Source organism: Rhinatrema bivittatum, chromosome 11, assembly GCF_901001135.1.
Source record: "Rhinatrema bivittatum chromosome 11, aRhiBiv1.1, whole genome shotgun sequence".
NCBI lineage: Eukaryota > Metazoa > Chordata > Amphibia > Gymnophiona > Rhinatrematidae > Rhinatrema > Rhinatrema bivittatum.
In genome coordinates this window covers 54,558,973-54,584,348 of record NC_042625.1, presented here as the reverse complement: position 1 = coordinate 54,584,348, position 25,376 = coordinate 54,558,973, and the positions used below count along the sequence as shown (strand labels likewise).

Sequence of the window (25,376 nt, the reverse complement as noted above, 5' to 3'; positions counted from 1 at the left end):
CGTACCCGCTTCCGAGAGCAACGCAGGTACAGCAGCAGGGCACGGGGTTCCTTCCCAAGAGGGACTACTTCCAGGTCGCAGTCTTGGTCTCATTTCTTTCGTGGCCTTCGGGCCTTCAGAGACTGTAATCAGCAACATCAGTCCGCCAAGTCAGCTACCCAATGAGATCTGGCAGGTCCATTCCTCTGTGCGAAACTTAGGTGGACGTCTCTCTCAGTTTCGCGAGGAATGAGCCCAAATTAAGTCGGATCAGGGGGTCCTCGAAGTGATAGACGCGGCTACGCGTTAGAATTTGCCAGGGACCTACCGGATCTCTATCTCGTTTCTCCTTGTGGCTGACAAAAGAGGCCTGCCATCTGTCAGACCGTCGACAGGCTCCAGCTTCTTGAAGCAATAATCCCGGTTCCAGTGGAGGAGCAAGGCACCGGCCAGTATTCCATCTACTTCATCGTACCAAAGAAGGACGATTCCTTTCGTCCAATCTTGGATCTCAAGAGGGTCAATCGTGCCCTCCAGAAGCCCCAATTTCGAATGGAGACCTTGAGGGCAGTCATTGCGGTGGTTCGTCCAGGAGAATACCTGGCTTCCCTAGCCCTGATGGAGGCTTATTTTCACATCCCAATTCGTCAAGAGCATCAGCGATATCTCCGCTTCCACATCCTGGACCAACACTTCCAGTTCCGAGCGCTGCCCTTCGGACTCGCCACTGCTCCCCACCATTTTTACCAAGGTCATGGTGGTCGTGGCGGCCGCACTTCACCGGGAGGGAATTCTAGTACACCCTTATCTGGACGACTGGCTTGTGCGGGCCAAGTCTTCAACTCTTTGCAGGTTAGCTGTCGACAGGGTCCTAGCTCTCCTCACCTCCCTCAGCTGGATAATCAACTTCGCCAAGAGCAATCTCCAGCCCTCCCAGGTCCTGGAATTCCTGGGAGCTCGCTTCGACACCCGGGTCAGGAAAGTGTTTCTCCCGGATGCTCAAGTGAACAATCTTCTTTCTCTCTCACTTCCCACGGTGTGGGATTATCTGTGTTCTGTGAGGAGTTAACAGTCTGCTTGGGATTAGCAATCTGTTGTTATTTAGGAGAGTTGTGGGTGGATCCTTGGACCGGTGGCAGATGACCACACCTCCGGGAGGAGATCCCGAGAGGGACCACCGGTCAGGCTCAGAGTATGGAGACAGACACACACTAGTTCTTTTATTAGACAGTATACTGAACCACCAGAGTTGACAGTAGTGAGCTGAAATGCCTGGCTGGGCTGTAGTCCCTCAGGTACTGGAACAGCGATCCCTGGAGGCTGAGCTGTAGAGAAACTGAAATATAGTGAGTATGCAGGGTATGCAGAGTTCATGTACTGAACCAGATGGTAACACTCACACAATGTCTCATAGAAGCCTAGGAGCTGGAATGTATAGGTCCTCGAGGAGTGAGTACCTGGTTCCAGGGAAAGCTCTGAGAGAGCGATGGTAACTTACTGATGTAGTTGGCAGTGATGACTTCCAGGCAGAAGAGAGTACCGAGTAAGTCTGGGAACAAGGGCCCTCAAGGAGCGAGTACTGGTTCCAGACTGTCACCTGAAAAACAAAGGAGAGAGCGAGGGCCCCGAGGAGCAGGTACTCCTAGTAAGTCCGAGGAGGCAGAGTAGCTTAGGTAGGATAACCCTTTAGTAAGTCCGAGGAGGCAGAGTAGCTTGGAAAGTCGAAGCAAGTCCGTAGTCATTCCTTGCTAACTCAATCTGTTAGCAATTTCTAAGACCTTATATATCCGTTGCAGGTGATGTCATCTTCGGGGGACGCCCCCGAGGTTCACACTATCGCCGGTACTTCAGTCAGAGCCGTGCCGCGCACGCTCGCGCCCCTAGACCTCCAGGAAACATGGCGGGTTGCAGCGTCTAGCCAGTCCGGGGACGCCAGAGGACCTCAGCAGAAGGATGCCGCGGCAGCCAATCTTCCCGTGGACGAAGAGGGAGGCGTCAAAGAGGTAAGGAGGGCAGAGAGAGGGCGTCGGGACCGACGGTCACAACAGTCTGCAAATTCTGGGGACTATGGCCTCCACTATCGACATGGTCCCCTGGGCTTTTGCGCATATGCGTCCATTACAGAAAGCATTGTTGTCCCGCTGGAAGCCGGTGTCCGAACAGTTCCAGGGGACTCTACCATCGCAGACATACAATGGTGGCTGTCGCCTGAGCATCTCTTGAAGGGGATGCCCTTGCTGACTCCACAGTGGGTCATAGTCACGACGGATGCCAGTCTCTCCGGGTGGGGAGCGGTCTGTCAATCCCAGACGACGCAGGGTTACTGGTCCCCAACCCAGTCATGCTGGCACATCAATCGTCTGGAAGCTCTTGCAGTGCACCTGGCCCTCAAGACTTTCCTACCGCTGATCCGCCGCAAGGAGGTGTGTGTCATCTGCGACAATTCCACCATGGTGGCCTATATCAATCGTCAGGGAGGTACCAGGAGTCGCCTGGTGGCACTGGAGGCCAGTAAGATCTTTACCTGGGCTGAACGGCACCTGGGCTGAACGGCACCTGGATCGCCTAGCGGCCTCCCATATAGCAGGCAAGGAGAACGTACAAGCCGACTTCCTCAGTCGACAAAGCCTCGATCCCGGCGAGTGGGAGTTGTCCGATGGAGCGATGGACCTGATTGTCCATCGGTGGGGTCCTCCTCACCTGGATCTGATGGCCACCCTGAGCAACGCCAAGGCTCCCAGATTCTTCAGTCGTTGGAGGGAGCATTGCTCGGAAGGCGTGGATGCTCTGGTCCTCCCTTGGCCTCGCGACGTTCTCCTCTATGTGTTTCCTCCGTGGCCTCTCATGGAAAAGATTCTCAGACGAATAGATCTACACCGGGGGCCGGTCATTCTCGTGGCACCCGAGTGGCCCCGCAGACCGTGGTTCGCGGATCTGATAAATCTGGCGTCAGACGGACCTCTTCGCCTTGGCCACCTCCCCCGCCTCCTTCGGCAGGGTCCCGTATTTTTCGACCAGGCAGATCACTTCTGTCTAGCGGCATGGCTTTTGAACGACGCAGATTGAGGAAAAAAGGCTATAAAGAAGAAGTGATCTCCACTCTTCTTCGGGCTCATAAGCAATCTACCTCTCTAGCCTATGTCCGTGTTTGGAAGATTTTTTAAAATGCCTGTGCGGAATCGGGTGTCTCGGCTCGTTCGCCATCGGTTTCTATGATTCTCTCGTTTCTTCAGAAGGGCCTCTCTAAGGGTCTTTCCTTCAGTTCTTTGCGCGTTCAAGTCTCCGCTCTCAGTTCCCTTTTGGGCACCGTCGATGGTCATCCTGTGGCTTCTCACCAGGATGTCGTCCGTTTCCTCAAGGGCGCCAAGCATTTGAAGCCGCCCGTCTGGGCCATTTGTCCTTCATGGAGTCTCAACTTGGTTCTTCTGGCTCTGTGTGTGGCCCCGTTCAAACCCCTCTGTCAGGCTACCCTTAAGGATTTGACTCTCAAGACAGTTTTCTTGGTTTCTATTTGTTCCGCTAGACGAGTGTCGGAGATTCAAGCGTTATCCTGTCGGGAGCCTTTCCTGCGGTTCTCTGATTCGGGAGTATCTCTCAGAACTGTCCCTTCCTTCTTGCCGAAGGTTGTTTCTTCCTTTCATATCAATCAATCGGTAGAACTCCCCGCATTCTCTCCTGAGGACATTGCGGATCCGCGGGAAGTGATCTTTGCCGCCTCGACGTGAAGCGCGTTTTACTCCGCTACCTTCAGGTTACCAATGACTTTCGGGTCTCCGACAACCTCTTCGTCCTGTGGAATGGTCCGAACAGGGGTAACCAGGCCTCTAATACTACGATCGCTCGGTGGTTGAAGGAGGCGATTTCCTCGGCCTACATCTGTCAGGGCCGTGCAGTCCCAGAGGGCCTGAAGGCACATTTCCTTGCGTTCTCAAGCTACTTCCTGGGCAGAGAGTCTAGCGATCTCTCCGCAGGAAATATGCAGGGCCGCTACATGGAAATCCCTGCATACCTTTGCTCGTCATTATCGTCTGGATGTCCAGGCGCCATTGTTCAGTTCTTCTGGCTGACAGGTTCTTCGAGCGGGACTGTCTCGGTCCCACCCTTTGTAGGGAACCTTTGGTACATCCCATGGTCTGGACTGATTCGGGTACGTACAGGAAAAGGAAAATTAGTTCTTACCTGATAATTTTCGTTCCTGTAGTACCACGGATCAGTCCAGACGCCCTCCCGTGTTTTCTCCGCTTGAACTACTTACTGTTTTCTCCTCTCTTTAGGAGTGTCTCTGCATGGCTATCTTGAGTTCTCATTGAAGGCACCAGAAGCATCTCCTATGATGATCAGGGCTAGTTATACAAGAGCGTTTAGTTTCACAGTTCATGCAATTGTTCTATTGTTTGATTATTCAACGACTTTAATAGTTATATTATTACTTGCTTGACCTTATGCTCGTTACTGCTTTGACAATGGTTATACTGAAGGGCTGCAGGGTTGGCTCTGTCCTGATATAGGATACCCTTTCAGTTTTAGTCTGTCTCCATCTGCTGGACAGGAGGGTCAACCCATGGTCTGGACTGATCCGTGGTACTACAGGAACGGAAATTATCAGGTAAGAACTAATTTTCCTGTTCCCCATATACACAGATACAGCCTGCTGTGCATCCATTAGAATCGCTACTCCCCAGTGACATCCATTAGAATCTCTACTCCCCAGTGACAGCCTGTTGTGCATGCATTAGAATCTCTATTCCCCATATACAATTACAGCCTGCTGTGCATCCATTAGAATCTCTACTCCCCATATACACAATTACAGGTTGCTATGCATCTGTTAGAATCTCTCTATCCCCCACTCACATACAGCGACAGTCTACTGTGCATGCATTACAATCTCAGAAGTCAAATATGATAAAATAGGACCAGTCTTCTTGGCTGGAAGGATTCCTTTATTAATTATATAATTAAAATTACATATAGATAAAATATGCCCAACTCAGGCCAAGTTTCGCCCTGGCAAAGGACTGCGTCAGGGGCTATACTTTCTTAAAAACATCAAAAGTTGAATATACTTCGAAGGACGCTAGGTACATGTATGCATTGCTGCGGTCCCTTCTTTAGTGCAGTGACTCAAAAACCAGTTGGTATATCTCAAAATGAAGCCACTAAATGTGACGCAGCCCTATGCCAGGGCGAAACTCGGCCTGAATCAGGCATATTTTAGGGAGAGAACGTTATCATTGGCAGGACCCAAAATACAAAACATGCTCCCAACAAGTCTAAGACTTGAGACCAATTTTAAAAAGTTTAACCCTAGCAGAGTTACATTGGCTACCAATTGAACACAGAATTAATTACAAAACCCTATGTATCATTCACAAACTAATTTATGATGAGAAATCAAACTGGTTGAACACAGCATTACGGGTACACATTCCACACAGGAACCTCCGATCAGCAAATAAAGCACTCCTAACCATTCCATCAGTTAAAACAGCAAAACTAACCCAAGTGAGAGAAAGAGCCCTATCACTAGCAGGACCCATAATCTGGAACACAATGCCTCCAGAGATCAGACTACAAAGTGATCTCAAGACATTTAAGAAACGTTTAAAAACATGGCTTTTTAAACAAGCATTTTATAAAGAGACAGGAAAATAGAGAGAAATTATTCAGGAAAAGACAGAAAGGCACCGACACACAGTCCGAGGACTGTACAGTAGATTAGTCTACGAACTCCACACCACAATAAAGCATAACGATAATACTATATGTGACAAAACTACCGGTGTAAGTACCTTGGTACAATTGGTCATGAACTACTTCACTAAATGTCTATGTTTAATGATATATTGTAACCGAACCTTTGACGGCACCTGTTAGAATGTACTATAGTACACTTTTACCTACATTAAATATGTGCCTACATGTAAACCATTGCGATGGTATTTAACTTAGCAACGGTATAGAAAAGTTTTTAAATAAATAAATAAATAAATAAGCGTGACTTAAAAACCTGGCTCTTCAGCGAGGCATACAGAGTTTGATTTTAGTATGCTTTTATTCCAAATTTTATACTTTTTACTGTTTTAGCTTGCTTCGATGGTTTCTAATGGATATTTTTTACTTGTATTTAATTATATACAGTTAAGCTTTATTATTTATGTATATTTGCAGCCATTACTTAAATGCGTTTATTTGATGAGTTTCTCATTTTATTAATTTTAACAGTTTTTGATGAATTTTTAGGTCTTATTTTTATGCTTTTTTAGTTATTTTATATTATTGTTTGTCCTTTTATTGTGCTGTGAACCGTTACGATGGCCTGTCTTAGTGATGATATACAAAACCTAATAAATAAATAAATAGCTGTGATGTTAATTATATAATTAATAAAGGAATCCCTCTAGCTAAGAAGACTAGTCTTGTTTTATCATATTTGCCTTCTGGCTCTATCCAACCATCTTCTGTCTCGTTTTTTTGGACCAACCTGCAATACAATCTCTACTCCCCATATACAAAATTACAGCTTGCTGTGCATGTATTAGAATCTCTACTCCCCATATACACAGTTACAGCCTGCTAAGCATCCATTAGAATCTATCCCCCATTCACATACAATGACAGCTTGTTGTGCATCCATCAGAACCTCTCTATCCCCCACTCACATACAGTGACAGCTTGCTGTGCATCCATCAGAACCTCTACTCCCCATATGCACAGTGACAGCCTGCTGTGCATCCATTGACACTCTCTCTACTCCCCATATACAGTTACAGACTGTTGTGCATCCATCAGAACCTCTCTAACTCCCAAAACAAGAGCGATAGCCTGCTGTGCATCTCTCACAACCAATCCCTCTCATATATACAGTGACAGTCTTTTATGCATCCATCAGAACCTCTAATCCCCCACACACAGAACAGCAGCCTGCTGGGCATCCATCAGAACCTAACCCCCCACACACATACAGTAACAGCCTGCTATGCATCTATCAGAATCTCTCTAACCCCCCACACACATACAGTGATAGTTTGCTGTGCATTCAGCAGAACTTCTCTAACCCCCATACACACATACAATGATAGGTTATGATGGTGCACAGTAGGCTAACACCACACACGCAGTGACAACCTACTGTGTATCCAGCATGCACACATACAGTGACAGCCTGCTCTGCATCCATTAGAATTTCTACTCCCCATATACAGCTACCGCCTGCTGTGCATCATCAGAACCTCTCTATCCCCCACTCACATACATGGACAGCTTGATGTGCATCCATTAGAATCTTCATTCCCCATATACACAGTTACAGCTTGCTGAGTTTTTATCAGAACCTCTCTAACCCCTTCCCCACACACATACAGTGACAGCCTGCTATACATCCATTAGAATTTCTACTCTTCATATACACAGTGACAGCCTGCTGTGAAGCCAGCGACTCGTGAACGCATGTACTCCTGCAGACTGCTGTATATCACATCTGAGAACTTTTTGTTCCCACACAGTATGTCTCCTTTAGCAGAGATTATTCTGATCCTCACACACTACATTTATTACAGTTATTTCCAAGCCAAATTCCATTTGCTTTCTACCTTTTCTACCAGCTGTCCACTATCCTGCTGCTTTCTGGGGGGTCTGGATGTAACAATCACTCCCTCGGTCAGCCAGTCTTCCTCCTGGCTTTTCCAGTGTTCCTGTTTGCCAATTCCTAGCTTCCCATGCAGCTCTTCTATCACTCGATCCTGGGAGATGGTTTTGTGAAATATTGCTGGCCCCAGCTTGCGGCGTGGAGAGGTGTCACGGTACATTGGGTGGACATTTGGGGTCTCTTTTGTTCTTTTGATTACAGATTTAATCTGAACAATAAAGTAGAAATTTTACTGTAAAATGATGAATGTCGCTACAAGTGCCAACAGCACAAGCAAACAATGAAGAGCAAGTGCATGGAAAAAAATGGGAATAATCCCCTCCTTCCTACAGCACAGCTCTAGGAATCCAGACAGCCAAAGCTGCATTATAGTTAAAAGCATCGGCCTAGAAGCTGCTTCTCAAAAAAATACTCATAACTTAGGTCCCAAAGGAAGGATTCAGAGCACTTTTCTAGGGCTGGCAGGGAGTCCTTCATGCAAAGGTAAGAATTCAAACAGCCTATAATGAAATGTGCTCTCAAAGCCTCTGCATATTCCGCTGTGCTTTGTTTCCATTGGAGCTGTCGCTGCACAAGGGTCCACCACAGGCTGACATGCAATGCAGTAAGACATGAATAAAAGATTAGTGAAATCAGAATCCTGCCAGCGGCATCTCACAAGTTATTGTACAGCTGATGCCTGATAGTACACTTATACCATGCACAGGTCGCCATACAGAATTCAAAGCATGCATCTCAGCACACCCACTCCTATGCCTGCCTGACGGGAGGTCGAAATCTTCTCTATCACTGGAAGCTCTGAATAGGGCAGCAATTCAAACTCTTCTCTTCTAACATTTCCTGCTGAATCTATCTGAACACTATCTTTTCCTTTATCTCTTCCACGTGTCATATCTTTTGAACCAGATTCCTCCACAACGCTTTCTCGGTACCAATCTTTTACAACGTGCTTGGCTTTTATATCTTCTTTGCTTTCTGGCTGAATCTTTTTGCCTGTCACATATGCTAAGTTTGCCTGGCATGGCCATGTTGCAGGATCTTGCTCTGAATCATTTGCTTTGGTGTTTAGGAAGACATTTTTCCTATCCACAGACTTCATCTTGTGCTCATGTACTTCCTCCAAAATATGGTCCTTCTTAGCACGTTCTTCTGATTTCAGAGCCCATAGCTGGGTTAATGTAGCTTCTGTGATCCCATTTTCATGAGAAACAAGTTGCTGTTCTGACTTCTCAGAAACTGGCACTTTCAGCTGAACGGCTTTCACTGAGCTTGAATCAGCAATACTGGGCTGCATGCTTTCCATTTCCTTCTTCAAGGGCACTCGACTCTGGACTTCTGTATCACAATGAGTCACCAAGGACTCTACTTTGGGAGACAGCATAGGAGACATATCCCTAGTGAAGTCAGAATTATCACCAAGCATGACTGAGGCAAAAGCAACAGATTCAGTCAGAGGAGTAGCCAAAATAGCTGAGATGAGCTGGGGGCGTCCTTGTGGACTTTTCAGAGATTTGAAATTGAGCTGGTGGGACCCAAGAGAAGATCCTGAAGTCACAGGCGCGCTGGAGGTGGTGGTAGAGATAGCGTTCTCCTCATCAATATGAAGAACAGCCAGAGGACTGGAGTCAGAAAGAAATGAATCCTGGATGGGACAGTCAGACTGAAGTAGCCCAATGGCACTGGGTACAATGGCAGTAACAGAAGAATTTGGAAGAGTTGTGCAGAGTGTGTCTTTCAGACGTTCTGCAGATGGCTCAGAGACCAATAAAAAGGTGGAATATGTCTACCAAAAAGAGAAAGAGAGGGGAAAAAGATTCAGACAGGTGAGGGAATAAAAGAAGAGCGAAAAATGTGCCCAGCACAGATGGTTTGCTCAAAAGATTATAGACTCACAGTGATGTTAATGATAAAAACAAAGTAAAAGTTCCAAACCCAGGAAACCATCCAAAACAAGAAGTCAGAACAGACGTTTGTAGCTGTTCTCCCTGTTCTAGACAGCTTTTTTTTTTTTTTCATTGTGCATATTGGAATACATACTCTCTTACATAGAAATTGCCATGCTGGATCAGACCAAGATCCATTGAGTCCAGCATCCTGTCTCCAACAGCAGCCAGTCCGGGTCTCATTTACTCAGCAGATCCCATAAAGTAGATCTAATGGAGAAATTACTTACCTGATAATTTCGTTTTCCTTAGTGTAGACAGATGGACTCAGGACCAATGGGTATAGTGTACTCCTGATAGCAATTGGAGACGGATCAAATTTCAATCTGACGTCATCCCTAGTACATATACCCTTGCAGGAAGTGCAGCTCTTCAGTATTCTCCTCGAAAAGCATTGTGGACATATGTATGACTGAATAGTTTGAATAACTTGATTAACTAATAACTTGAATAACTTGATTAACTTTATAACTTGGTTAACTTGATTAATTTGAGCTGGTTGATAGCTGGTGACCGCCAGTGCCCTCAACCGAGAAACGTTGACACCTCGTAGGAAGGGTGTCCTAGATGAAGGAAAGCATAGCTTACCCTTGAATCACTCGCTCCTGGGGATGTCCCCCGAGAATTTCATGAGTAACAGCAGCTGTGGGTGGGATGCAGAGTCCATCTGTCTACACTAAGGAAAACGAAATTATCAGGTAAGCAATTTCTCCATTTCCTAGTGTGTAGCAGATGGACTCAGGACCAATGGGATGTATAAAAGCTACTCCCGAACCGGGTGGGAGGCTGCCCGTGACCCACTTAGTACTGCCTTTGTAAATGCTATGTCCTCCGGAGCCTGAACATCCAGGCGGTAAAACCTGGAGAAGGTGTGGATGGAGGACCATGTAACCGCCCTGCAGATCTCGGCGGGTGACAGCATCTTGGTTTCCGCCCAGGACACTGCCTGGGCTCTAGTAGAATGTTCCTTGACTTGTAAAGGCGGTGGCTTGCCTGCTTCCACGTAGGCCGCCTTGATGACTTCTTTGATCCAGCGGGCTATGGTTGCTCGCGAGGCCGCTTCCCCCTGCTTCTTCCCGCTGTGAAGGACAAATAGATGGTCCGTCTTTTGTATGGATTCCGACCTTTCCAGGTATCGGACTGGGAGTCTGCCAACGTTGAGATGGCGTAGACTTCGAGCCTCTTCCGAATTCTTATGCTCATCTGGCGATGGTAGTGAGATGGTTTAGTTGAGGTGGAAGTGAGACACCACTTTGGGGAGTAACAACGGAACTGTGAGCAACTGGATGGTTCCTGGGGTGAGTCTGAGGAACAGTTCTCGGCAGGACAGTGCTTGTAGCTCGGATATACGACGGGCTGAACAGATTGCCAGCAGGAAGGCTGTCTTCAATGTTAATAGTCGGAGAGACAGGCCACGGAGAGGTCTGAAGGAGGTTCCTGCTAGGAAATCTAGGACCAGGTTAAGGTTCCAAAGAGGCACCGGCCACTTTAAGGGTGGTCGGATGTGCTTGACTCCTTTCAGGAAGCGGGAGACATCCGAGTGAGAGGCTATGCTGCCGCTCTCGCTCCTGTACCTTGATGGAGTTGAGGGACAATCCCTTCTGTAGACCGTTCTGTAGGAATTCCAAAATCGCAGGAATTTTGACTGACATTGGTATGAAGTCGTGGTCCTCGCACCAGGATTCAAATACTCTCCAAATCCTTATGTATATTAGGGATGTGGCGAACTTGCGTGCTCGGAGTAGGATGTCAATTACTGCCCCCGAGTATCCCCTCCTCCTTAGGCAAGCCCTCTCAATGGCCAGACCGTAGGAGAGAATCGAGCTGGATCCTCGTGGAGGATCGGTCCCTATTGGAGCAGGTCTCTGTGTGGAGAAAGCGGCAGGGGGTTCCCTGCCAGCAGTCTTCGAATGTCTGCGTATCACAGTCTTCTTGGCCAGTCTGGGGTCACTAGAAGTACTGGCCCCTTGTGGTGTTCTATCTTGTGGATGATCGAGCCCAATAGGGGCTATGGCAAGAAGGCATATAATAGAATCTCCTGTGGCCAGGTCTGTACCAGGGCATCGATTCCCTGGGACTGGGGTTCCCACCTGTGGCTGAAGAAACTGGGTACCTGGGCGTTGGACCAGTTTGCCAGGAGGTCCATGGTTGGTGTTCCCCAACGGTTTATTATCAATTGGAATGCTTCCTTCTTGGGAACGATAAAATAGATGGAATAATGGCCAGTATTTATTTGTTGTGGAGGCACCGGTGTTATAGCCTCTAAGGTTAGTAATCTGGTCAGTGTAGCTTCCACTGCCATTCTCTTGGAAGGGTCATGACAGGGAGATTCCACAAACTTGTCCGGAGGGAGATGGTGGAAGTCCAGGTAATATCCTTCTCGAATGATGGATAGGACCCACTTGTCCGAAGATACCTTGACCCATCTTTGATAGAATAGGGCCAGTCTGCCCCCTATGGCTTCTTCCTTTGGATGGGTCGGCTGATTTTCATTGTGGGGTGCGGCTGGGGCCTGGGTCCGAGCTGGCTCCCCTTTTATTGTGCTTGTTCCGAAAGGACTGGCTCCGGCCTGCAGGGCGGGCCGCTTGATATGAGCTTCTATATGGGTTGAAGTGCTGTGATCCTCTGCCCCTGGAGGTTCGGGGGAAGGATCGCTGGTTTCTCTTATTCCTGTCCTCCGGTAGCCGCGGTAGTGGGGACTCGTCCCACTTGTTGGCTAGTTTCTCTAGTTCGCTTCCGAACAGGAGTGGTCCCTTGAAAGGCATCCTTGTGAGTCTTGTTTTGGAGGATACGTCGGCTGACCAGATTCGGAGCCAGATTTGTCTTCTGACCGCCACGGCGGATGAGACTCCTCTAGCTGCTGTGCGTACCAGATCCAAGGCGGCGTCCGCGAGGAATGATACAGCTGGTTCCAGGGCTTCCCCGTAGTGTTGTTCCTGGTCTGTGCTAAGCAGGCACGTGTCACCACGGCACAGCAGGCCACAATCTATAAAGACATAACAGAGACTTCAAAGGACTGTTTGAGGATAGATTCCAGACGTCTGTCTTGAGCATCCTTGAGTGCTGCTCCTCCCTCCACCGGGATAGTAGTGCGCTTAGAGACCGCGCAGACCATGGCATCCACTTTCGGACATGCCAGGAGATCTCTGGCGGCTGGGTCCAGAGGGTACATGGCTGCCAGAGCCCGGCCCCATTTGAACGTGGATTCTGGGGCATCCCATTCCAGGTCAATTAGTTGCTGGACGGCTTGAAATAGTGGGAAATGGCAGGAGGTCTGACGAAGCCCCTCCAAAAGTGGGTTCGTCTTAGGTTCCCCCTCATGGTTCAGTGGGGTTCTGTCCCCGGAGGTAGTTCCCCTTCCTCCAGGGGTTCTGACTCCTCATCTAAGATGTCTGTGTCCCCGAAGGTGGGATCACTTCCCTGGGCATAGAGGGTCCTGGCATGTTGAGATCCTCTGGTGGGGCCTGTGACCGCATTGTAGGAGGCCCCGGTTGTATGTGGACGAAGTTATGCAGACCTTTGAAGAATTCCACCCAGGAGATAGAAGCTGGGTCTAGACTAGGGGGCGTCGTGTCCCTGGGGAGCCCCGCTGGAGGGGGGGCCCCGCTGTGTGATGGTAGGTCCGGCGTACCGCTCGAGAGGCTGGGGTCCGGTACCGGCTGGGGAGGGCCATGAGTTGGGTCCCCTAGGGCCTCTTTGCACTGTATCCACAGGGCCTTGGCTTCCTCATGCTGTGCAGCTCTAATGTGGCATGCTGGGCAAAGGCCCTGAGCTTTGAGCATATTTTCAGGAGGTGCCATGGCTTGTGTGCGTACAATACAGTTGTGCGCCTATAATACAGTTGTGCGTCGAAGTTGCACGCGTAGGTTGGTGCGTGCGTGCAGAGAGATGTGCGCGCTGTTGTGCGCACGGGTCGAAATTATGCGCCCGGCACAGTGAGCGCGTGGCTATGCGCTTCGCTTGTGCGCCCGGTACTTGTGTGAGCGACGTTGTGCGCACAAGGTATTTGAGCGCACGGCTCACCTCTGTGCGAATGGATCGAGGCGGCGGACAGGGCTGCGAACAGGGCCAAAATGGTGACGGCGACCACGCGGATAATATGGCGCCACCTCGGAGGGTCTCCACGTGGGAGGACCCTCGGATCTGGCCGGGGTCTAGCCCTGCTAGGGCGGATCAACCCGGTGGCACTGGTCCCGGCTGGCGACCTGTGCATCTCCTAGAGCTTCGGAGACCGGAGACTTTTAAATAGATTTCTACCTTACCTTGTCCCGACACTTCCCGGTTTCGTTCTGGGCGGTCTCCAGCTGTGGGGGGAGAGGGAAAATACCTTCACTGCCGCGCTCGAGGTTGCACCCGCTGCCTCTCAGCCTCACCCGATGCCGGGGGCTAGGTCCCCGCCAAGTGTCGGCCGCCGGACCGAGGCTTACATCCGAGGGATCGCGGAAATCACCTCGGGAATCTCAACTGGGGGAGGGACCCAACGGGTGTCACCGCAGGAGAGCGGGGCTCGTCTGTAGAGGTAAGATTTCTTCTTATTTTGGATTTCTTTGGTAAAATTTACTCGAACGCTGTGCTAGCGTGCATAGAGTCCCTAACTGCTATGGAGAAGGAAAATACTGAAGAGCTGCACTTCCTGCAGGGGTACATGTACTAGGGCTGACGTCAGGTTGAAATCTGATCCGTCTCCAACTGCTATCAGGAGTACACTATACCCATTGGTCCTGAGTCCATCTGCTACATGCTAGGAAATTCCTGTTACTCACCCCCAGAGATTTCAATAGCTTTCTTTAGTCTCCCTGGCTAATAATGTGTTATGAACTTTTCCTCCAGGAATTCCTCCAAACCTCATTTAAATCCCACTATGCTAATCACCTTGATCGCATCCCTCTGGCAACAGATTCTACAGCTTGATAGTGCGCTGAGTGAAAATATACTTTGTACAATCTGTTTTGAATCTGCTGGTTGTTAGTTTTATGGAGTGTCCCCTTGTTTTATTATTATTTGAAATGTTAAATAATCATTCTTTATTTACCTGTTTCCACCCCACTCATGATTTTATAAACTTCTATCATATCCCCTCTCAGCTGACTCTTTTCCAAGCTGAAGAGCTCTAACCTGCGTAGCCTCTCATCATAGGAGAGATGTTCCATCCCCCTTTATCATTTTTTGTTGCCCTCCTCGGCACCTTTTCTAGTTCCTCTATGCCTTTCTTGCGATGGAATAACCACATCTGCACACAGTGCAGTCACACCATGGCTCAATACAGAGACAATATGATATTTTCCATTTTATTCTCTGTTCCTTTTTAGATCATTCCTAATATTCTACTTGCTCTACCCTTCTGCCTTTCTCAGTGCAGGACTTCTGCTTGCTATCTAACAAATAGCTTAGAGATAGAAACCCATTTGGTAAACAATCGCTGAGAAAAATCTATCAGAAGCCAAATGGCATTGCCCTCCCTACAGATATGTTTGCAAATGCATTAGACAGTAAGTTCCTCTCGCTCTCAGCCCCAATCTTCTCTACACACTACTCATCCATCATTCCAGATACTGGTCTCAGCCCTCGCCTTAGCACAACACAAGTTGGCTTGTATAAGAGCCATCAACTTTATGGATGGAGAAGGTTGTATAGGAAAGAGAAAACAGCTGAAGAATGGGAGCGAAGAGCAGGCTGTTATTCTTATCTGGTACCTTGAAATCTGAGAGTGATGCCATCAGCTCATCCAGCTCCCGGGTCGCTGATGAAGCGGATATGCGTTGATGTTGCTGGCTTGTTGTGACACGCTGTGGACTGCTAACTTCTCCCTGAGACACAGTGATTACTGGGCTATAAAGGTAGAAAAATAAAACAAAACTAAGTAGAGTCAAAATATTACATTGCTATTTCTAACCTTTGTATGAAAAAGTATACGTACTTCACAACAAATTTTAAATCAAGATACATAAGTAAATTCAGGCAGGAAAATTTACCCTCTCCCAAAAACTGACTAGCAAAAATCATTGTGTCCTTATTACTCTCATATGCTAACATGAGAGAACAAATGTTTCCTCCACTCAAAGTGAAGAAACAAAGCAGAAGACACTTAACAATATAGCCTTTGTTAATAGGGATTACTGCTATTAAATATTATTATAACAGTGAAAAATACACATTTTTCAACAGCAGAACTGTGAATATCTTATATCATTTGCACAAATAGTTATAATTAGGTGATCAAGTACATGGCATAGCTGGGAGGATAGTCAAGGGACCAAGAGTCTGGCAAGACTAGAGGGCTTCGAGGCAACCAGGCATGAGGCACATGCCTGCTGAGAGAGCACATGGTGGGAAGGTGATGGAATGTCATTTCCCAAGCGGTACTGCAGTTTGTATTAAAGAAAGAACAGTTCTCTCTTTGGAGTGCATATGATGCTGGTTTGGGGTAAGGTTGCATGCTGACTCTCTGGATGACACTGCTGCCCTTTGGTTGAGGAGGGAGGCAAAGATTTGAGCATGGGGTTGCTATACAGAACTGGACAAATAACTCACACTGGACTAGGCACAGAGCTCTCCAGTTCATCCAGAAGGCTCTCCACACTGGGACGCACATCCTCAATGCTGCGGCCGCCACGCCGATGGTTTAGCGTCTCCTTTGAGGGAGGAACTGTCTTCACCCCAGCAGAGATCACATTTTCTGCAGTGCTGTATTGGGTTCCAGCAGCACCAGGAAAGGGGCCCTGATTGACTTCATCTTATAGAAGAAAAGCAACAAAATCCACTTGCATGATTATTATTTATATATGAAGAGCAAGTTTGCTTACCGTAAACAGTGTTTTCCGTAGATAGCAGATGAATTAGCCATGCTATCTGGGTACATCTTCTGTGCCACTAGGTGGCAGAGCTCTCTAAGTATAGTAAAGACTTTCACCGGGTGCACCCTCTTATATCCTCTCTGATTCACCTCAGACTCCTCACTCAGTATTAAAGCAAGTGCAGGTATTGCTGGAACTGTTCGGGGAGGCAGGTGGGTCAGCATGGCTAATTCATCTCCTATCTACGGAAAACACAGTTTATGGTAAGCAAACTTGCTCTTTTCAGGTAGATAAGCAGCTGAATTAGCCATGCTGTCTGGGAGTTCCCAGCTGAGATATTGAGCTGTAGTTTAGTGTAATTTGTAATTAGCTCAATACAGAGTTTGAGGTGGACAGTTCCTATGAAGGCTGTATATGCGAGGAACATGGCTCTTCTGTAGGATAGTCCTACCCATTAGTGCATCATTCACAGTTTGTTTGTCCAAACAGTAATGGGATGTGAAAGTGTGCAGCGATGACCATGTTGCAGCTTTGCAAATATCTATGATGGGAACATTCATAGAGATGGGTCATTGAGGCTGCCAGCACATGAACTTGGTGCGCTTTTGAACTGGAAGAAAGAGTTTGCGAACGTTGCTGATAGCAAAATTGGATACAGTTCGAAATCCATGTGGAAAGCGTTCGTTTAGTCACTGGACATCCTTGCGCGTTCGGATTGAAAGATAGAAAGAGTTGCGAAGGTCTGTTAGGTGAAGTAGTGCACTGCTTGTAGTAGGCTAGTGCACGTTTACATTCCAAAGTGTGGCGTTTTCTATCATTGTCATTTGCATGAGGTTTTGGATGAAAAGTTGGTAAGGTTATAGTCTGGTTAATGTGGAAACTGGAAATAACCTTTGGTAGGAATTTAGGATGAGTGCGAAGAGTCACCTTGTCATGGTGAAATTGCAGATAAGGCGGATAGTGGACTAGCGCCTGCAGTTCACTTATTCTTCTTGCTGAAGTTAACGCAACTAGGAAAAGTACTTTCCATGAAAGGTATCTAAGCTGACAAGTGTCTAATGGTTCAAAGGGGGGAAGCATTAGTTATTCGATGACCACGTTAATGCCCCTTGGTACTGGTGGTTTTTGTAATGGAGGGCGTAGATGTAACACTCCCTTCATGAATCTGGAGACTAAAGAATGACACGAAATGAGTTCTCATTAAGATAAGTATGGTAAGCTGCAATAGTGCTTAGATGAACTCGGAGTGAGGAAGTCGCCAGGCCATCATCATAGAGTAAATGAAGGTATGAAAGAAGTCGTTCAGGTGGGCAAGTGAACAGATCTGTTTCTGTTGTTGAACACCAAGAAGCATAGCGAGACCACTTTCTTTTGTAACTTAGTTGAGTTGAAGGATACTAAGATCTCTTGAAGAGCAGGAGAAATATCTAGGTGTTGGTATGCGATCCGTTCAACCTCCAGGCTGTGAGATGTAGGGAGGAATGAAGAGGATGTAGGAGATACCCGTTGTCCTGGGTTAGCAGCTGAGTGTTGTTTCCCAGGGGAATGGGTTTGCATATTGATAGACGAACTAGATAACTGTACAATGGTTGTCTTGGCCAAACTGGCGCTACTAAGATTAGATCGGCTTCATCCTCGATGCATCTCTGTATGGTGCGGGAGATGAGAGGTATTGGGGGAAATGCATACAGTAGGTTGTGAGACCAACTGATGAGAAAGGCATCTGATGCGATTCTTTGTGAGCTCGGGTAAATTGAACAGAAGTTTTCCAGCTGTGTGTTGTGTTCTGTTACAAAATGGTCGATTGAGGGATGACCACAAATCGTGAATAGGTGTTGGGCTACTTTCTTGTCCAACTGCCATTCATGAGGACGAAAAATCCTGCTGAGTTTGCCTGCCCTGGAGTTTTGAATTCCAGGCAGATAAGTTGCTTGAAGAGATATTGTTCATTGATGAGCCCACTCCAGTAATTGAACTGTTTCCTTGTAGAGGTTCCTTGTTTATGTAAAACATCGTGACTTGATTGTCCGTGTGAATCATTATCATCTTTCCTCAAAGGGAGTTCTTCAAAAACTCGAAGGACGTTTCTGATCACTTTTAGCTCTAGTAGGTTGATGTGCTGAGTCCTCTCAAATGTCGACCACAGACCTTAAGTTGTCAAATGATCGAGATGAGCCCCCCAACCCTTGGGGGAGGCATCTGTGGTTAGTATTAGATGATGTTGTAACGGTCTCAATGGCGCCCCTGTTTGCAGTGTTAACGGAGAAATCCACCACTAAAGGTCTGTTTTCATACTGTTTGTCATGATAATGGGTGTAGACAATGGTTGGAGAAATTGATTCCACTGGTTTTTCAGTCCCTATTGCAGGCGACACATGTAGAGTTGTGTATGAGGGACTACATATATGGAAGCTGCCATGTGGCCGAGAAGGGTTAGAATATGGCGAGCTGATGTTATCCAAGTTTGTAGGAGATCTGTAGCCAGAGTAGAGAAAGCCACTGCTCTCGGATGGGGAAGGAAAGCCTTGTCGTGAATTGTATCGATGACTGCTCCTATGAATTATAAAGTTTGAGTGGGCTGCATATTTGACTTTTCGTAGTTTATGAGAAGGCCTAGATTGTCCAGGCAAGAAATAGTTCGTAGGAGATTGGCCCGCCGCAGAGCTTGATTGGAGGCTACCAGGAGCCAATCGTCCAGATAAGGAAATTGTTTCATCCCTTGACGACGAAGGTGCGCCACCGCCACTGCTAAACACTTGGTGAAGACTCTGGGGGCAGAGGAGAGGCCGAATGGAAGAACCTTGTATTGGTAATGTTGATTGTCCACCTGAACACATAGGTAACAGCAGGAACTGGGGTGCATTGGAATGTGAGCATATACATCCTTCAAATCCAGGGAGCACATCCAATCCTTTGGTTGAAGAAAGGGAAGGATGGATTTGAGAGAAGTCATTTTGAATTTCTCCTTATATAGATGTTTGTTCAGGGAACGGAGATCCAATATCGAACGCAGTCCCCCTGATATCTTGGGAATAAGGAAGTATTGGGAGTAGAATCCCAGACTGGATTGTTGGGAAGATAACCTCTGAATGCAGTTGTTCTGCAGAAAATTCTGAATTTCCTTCAATAGAGGATCTTTATGAGATGTTAATTGTTTTTGCGGAACTCAATGTGGAAGGGTTGGGAGGGATGAGAAATGAAGATTGTAACCGTGGGCTATGATTGATAACACCCACTGATCTGATGGGATATGATTCCAGGTGGGAAGAAAGCTTGACAATCTGCCTCCTACCGGGGGATGATGGGACAGTGGCTGCATCATTCTTAAAAACCGGTTTGAGTTTTGACGGGCTGAGGGACAGCTTGTTGCTAGACGGGCGAGGGGCCGGAGGCTGGTATGGTTGTTACCTCGAAGGTTGGTAAGGCTGAGGTTTGTAATATGAAAACAGTTTGTATGACTTAAAGGGTGGTCTTCTGTAGGAACCCGGGGTAGTATATTGCCGTCTCGAAGTGGCTGCTACTGTTTCAGAGAATTTATCTCCAAAAAGATTGTCTGGATGACACGGCAAATTTGCTAATTTGTCATGGACATCGTCTCGTATGGCGGTAGAATGAAGCCATGCGAGACGTCATGCAGCCAGAGCGTTTGCTGAATCTCTTGATGAGATATCAAAGCCTTCATAAACGGTCCTTAGTAAGTGCCTTAAGCCTTCCTCCATGCTGTGATATTGAGGAGGCAAGGCTATATCCAGAAAACTCTGTTGTAGATTTGTCTTAAGTGCCTGTAAATTGTCAAACAGGTACTGAGTAATATAGAATTGGTGATTGTGAATTGACGTGTTTAACATCGTTGAATTAAAGGATTTCTTTGAAAATTCATCCAACAGTTTATGGTCTTTGTAACGTAGTGTATTTGAATGAATACAAGATTTTCGTGCCTTCTGCATCGCAGACTCAACAATGACAGAGTTATGCGGAAGCTGAATGGAAGCATGAAAGGGAGAATCTTTCATCTTATATTTCATATCAATCTTTCTGGATGTTGGTGGTGTAGATAGTGGAGTGTCCCATGATTTCTCTATCAGCTGTGTGAGAACAGAATGCTGAGGTAGGGCTATCGGTTCTGTGGGGGCATAAAAAATCTTCAATATGCCCATCATTTCCTGACATGGGTTTCTACATTTAAGAATTTACCAACCTTCTCTATAAATTGAGCATAAGATAAATCTGGGGGTGACGATGGTTCTGGAGGTATCTCTGCCGAGTCAGACGGATAACACTCATGCAAGTGTCTGCAGAGGAATCAGTATCGTATTCAATTGGGGATGAATGTGGTACTGGATGGACCTTGGGTGCTGGACCTGGTGTGACAGGGACCACTGGAATTGTTGGTAATTTAGCAGGTTGAGGTGGAATATTTGATTTTTCTACTGATTGTAGAAACTGAGACAGAATGTTGGTAATTTGGGTCGTGGCTTGAGTAATGAGACCCGAAGTGGACGGTCCTGTTGTTGGCTCCGTATTTGGCTGTAGAGGAAAAGGGATTACACATCTTCTGAACCGTTTCCTGGAGCCGGCTGAGGTTGACCAGGACTTGATGCATCAATGGAAATTATGGATTTAGATGATACTGTTCCAGGTCAGATAGGAGTTGTGGGCGAAATATGAGGAGGCGTCTAACTGCTGGCCGTCGATGTGTCGAGTGCGTCTGTGATCCCACTGACGCATCCCCGGCACCGTGCCCCGGTTTTTCACAGTAAAGCAACGATGGATGTTCTGACCTGGGGGACTCAACTGAGGAGGCTCTCCTCGATGAGGGAGACCTTTTTCTTCTTTTTGGTCCTGGTGACGACCTTACCAAAGCCTCAGATGGTGCATAGGAACCCAAAGTCCTGGATTGAAGGTACTGTATCTTTGCTGCTCGCTGACGCTGGGCACGTGGGGACATGCGTCCGCAGTCCGCACAATTAACTTGGTCGTGGGAGGGTCCCAGACACAAGAAACAAGATTTGTGGCATCAGTGGCAGACATAATTTTGCCGCAAGATCAAAATTTGAAACCAGGACGTGGCATTCTTCTATCTGTTGTTAAATTCAAAGAAGTGCTGATGATTTTCACGGTTTCTTTCCTTTTTTTTTTTTTTTTACTACACAGAAGTTTCTCTCACAGGAGAGCAGAGCTCCGCGTGCCAACTGCTGAGCGGAAAAAAACTGACCGAGGAGCCTGAGGTGAATCAGAGAGGATATAAGAGGGAGCACCCAGCTGAAAGTCTTTACTATACTTAGAGAGCTCCGCCACCTAGTGGCACGGAAGACATACCCAGACAGCATGGCTAATTCAGCTTATCTAAGTAAAAACATTTGATATTCCATCTTTCCCAAAGTTGATCTCAATACTCAAGGTGAGGTCGCATGGCTCAATACAGAGGCAATATGATACTGTCTGTTTTATTCTCCATTCCTTTTTGAATCATTCCTAATATTCTACCTGCTCTATTCTTCTGCCTCTCTCACTGCAGAACTCCTGAAGAAACCGTATGCTCCTCTCACTCTGAGACCTAACAGTCTGTACATATTACCAATACATAATTCCAGACACTGGTCTCAACCCTCACCTTAGCAAAACATAATTTGGCGTGTATAACAGATTTGTGAACTATCAACTTTATGGATGGTGGTAATGGGCTCTGCCAAACAACACAAGGAATGGTCGAAAGTAGATATTTTTATTTTTGGCCTACCATATAAGCCTCTTACAAATGCAGGGAAAAATGGACATTTAAAATGCAAAACTTTTAAGTTTCTGCAATGGGCATTCTATAGATACAATTAATATTTAAAAATGATGGACATTTTAACACATACAATAACCAGAGAAACTAGGCCTAGAGACTCTTCCAGTATTTAGACCTTTTAGAATATTTCACAACATTTAAATGTCAGTTGCACAGCAGATGGACCCTGTACTAGCAAGGCAAACAAAAACCTTTTGGAACTTGGCAAGTATCGACAAGAATGAAGACATGATTGGAGGTAAGCCCAAAAGGTTCAGCTTTGCCAGATATCGATCGACTGATGAGAGCTGCAGAATAAGAAGTATCATATAAGCATCATATGTATTTTAAGAGAAGAAATAATCAATGAAGACCCCCCCACCCCCATCACATGTGAGAAGAGGTAAACAGCATGTGATGATGTGATGAGCCTTTTGGTGTTCTTTTGACCTAAATAACCCACACACCCTGATATTTTAGGGGTTTGGATTTATGCTCAGATCCAACCAATGAGATGAAAGACATGCAGTCTTGCTCCTAGATTGCATAAAATAGCACCATAGAACCTAAACATTTGGCAAACACTCAGCCCAGCGTATCCAGACAACATGAGGCATCAGCCCCAACGCATAAAACTTGGGCAGATGTCCAGGCCTTGGGGGTATGACCAGATAGCTAAATCCAGCCCAAAGCAGATGTAAGCAGCTCAGTCGCAGATGTGACCAGAATGAGACAGACTAAACCATGCTGAGGTGGACCTAAGACCAGGAGACATGCAGAGGCGATAAGGACTCTTGGCTATGTTACAAGACACTTCACTTCAAGGAGCAGTAAGAAAGAGGTCATTGGGTAGTTAGAAGCACTATCTGCATATAATATAGTATTAAATAATTGAACTTTGAAAATACCGATCCTTGTGGTACACCACTTGTACAACACCGATCCTTGTGGTACACCACTTAAAACCTCCCTCTCTTCATGGAGCTCTCTCTGAAGAGAGGGAAGTTTTAAGTGGTGTACCACAAGGATCGGTGTTGGGACCGGTCCTGTTCAATATATTTGTGAGCGACATTGTGGACGGGATAGAAGGTAAGGTTTGTCTTTTTGCGGATGACACTAAGATCTGCAACAGAGTGGACATGCCGGAAGGAGTGGAGAGAATGAGACGGGATTTAAGAAAGCTGGAAGAGTGGTCGAAGATATGGCAGCTGAGATTCAATGCCAAGAAGTGCAGAGTCATGCATATGGGGAGTGGAAATCCGAATGAACTGTATTCGATGGGGGGAGAAGGGCTGATGTGCACGGAGCAGGAGAGAGACCTTGGGGTGATAGTGTCTAACGATATGAAGTCTGCGAAACAATGCGACAAGGCAAAAGCAAAAGCCGGAAGAATGCTGGGCTACGTAGAGAGAGGAATATCGAGTAAGAAAAGGGAAGTGATTATCCCCTTGTACAGGTCCTTGGTGAGGCCTCACCTGGGAGTACTGTGTTCAGTTCTGGAGACCGTATCTCCAAAGAGACAAGGACAAGATGGAAGCGGTACAGAGAAGGGCGACCAGGAAGGTGGAGGGTCTTCATCGGATGACATACGAGGAGAGATTGAACAATCTAAATATGTACTCCCTGGAGGAAAGGAGGAGCAGGGGTGATATGATTCAGACTTTCAGATACTTGAAAAACTTTAATGATCCAAAGAAAACAACAAACCTTTTCCGTCAAAAAAAAATCAGCAGAACCAGAGGTCACGAGCTGAGGCTCCAGGGAGGAAGACTAAGAACCAATGTCAGGAAGTATTTCTTCACAGAAAGGGTGGTGGATGCCTGGAATGCCCTTCCGGAGGAAGTGGTGAAGTCTAAAACTGTGAACGACTTCAAAAGGGCATGGGATAAACACTGTGGATCCATCAAGTCTAGAGGGCGTGAATAAAGAGGAGGCAGCAAAACACTGCACAGAGCGGCAGTAGCCACAGAGGCATTCAAACACTGCACGGAGCGGCAGTAGCCACAGAGGCATTCACGGAGCGGGATGCCAGTGGCCAGTAGTTGGTGTTCCACCTTCACGGAGCGGAAGGATGGAGGGCTGCTATCTCCAAAAAAAATAAATAAATAAAAACAGGGGTGGGTAAGAGTATGGGGTAAGGGTGTGGCCTGCTTGTTACAGCGATTGCTACCCCTAATTGAGCTGGACGTTCACTTGGATGCAGATACGGCGCTGCTCTCTAAATTGGTGGTGGGGTGAAGGGGAATTAAGGTTGGAGGGTACTGGAAGCCAATAGTAACAGGTGGGAGAGAAAAAAAGGGGAAAAAAATGGATAAAGAGCGTAGCTTGCTAGGCAGACTGGATGGGCCATTTGGTCTTCTTCTGTCGTCATTTCTATGTTTCTATAAAATTAATTATACATATTTACCATCAAAAAATTACATTATGTACATTATCTCATAGTCTTAGAATCTGGACCAGTGTGTGAAAGGTTCCAGAGTGAATCTGTACTGTGTGGCTCATAGGTATACATTACCCATTATTCCATTCTCCAGTTGGGCTTAAATCACATGGGTACATGATCTATACATTAAGTACCCAAACATTCCATCATTAAAACTTCCTTAACACTCTAAGCCACACCATACACTGAGCTCTGATAAAGGCTGAGGAGGTACAAGAAAAGGAATCAAACGACTCAAACAGATCTGAGGAAGTGACAGATGTCCTCTTTGGCATCCATAAGCAGCTGGAATTGTTGTGGGCTGCAAGAAAATGCTAAATACCAGCAATTAAAAGAAAAAACCTTTTTAAGGTTTAAACAGGTCAGTCTCGATTCAGATTTCAGGATGGAGTTTAGACACCCCGCACACTGGGAAGAATTGGAATCTTGGCTTTCACAGTAAGTCTCTCACCCTTGAACAGATGAAGTGTCTCTTCTTACCTATGGGGAAGGTGCTGGTTGGACTCTGCTGAACAGCATTCAGTTCTAACAGCAAACGATCCAGTTCTGATAGGTTACTACCCAATGAGGAGTTAATCATGGTTGGGGATGGTTCTGCAGATTTCTGCTTGTTGGGAAAACTATAGTTAAAAAAAAAAAAAAAAGACACTCTCTTCAGGTAATATATTTCTCAAAACAGTCATCTCAGAACACCATGCACAACAAATTCAGGGAAACAATGATTCTCTGTCCAAATATATGGCCTAAGTCACGTAATACCTTAATCCTATCCCTCATGCCCACTCAGGAGGGTCCT

General features: G+C 46.6%; 1 protein-coding gene across 4 annotated transcripts in view; it reads right to left on the bottom strand.

The window, feature by feature from the left end:
• The window catches only part of PXN (paxillin), a 100,287-nt gene that overhangs the window by 18,626 nt on the left and 56,285 nt on the right, over positions 1-25,376 (bottom strand). For 2 of the 4 annotated variants that reach the window (XM_029619615.1, XM_029619616.1), the window contains exons 4-6: positions 25,061-25,200; positions 16,102-16,303; positions 15,264-15,399 (exon numbers count right to left, since the gene is read on the bottom strand). In XM_029619615.1, coding sequence (XP_029475475.1) covers positions 15,264-15,399; positions 16,102-16,303; positions 25,061-25,200 — 478 coding nt within the window. Of the gene's footprint in view, positions 1-7,571; positions 7,836-8,375; positions 9,411-15,263; positions 15,400-16,101; positions 16,304-25,060; positions 25,201-25,376 lie in introns of all 4 variants that reach the window. The other 2 variants (XM_029619614.1, XM_029619613.1) reach the window with 2 other exon arrangements.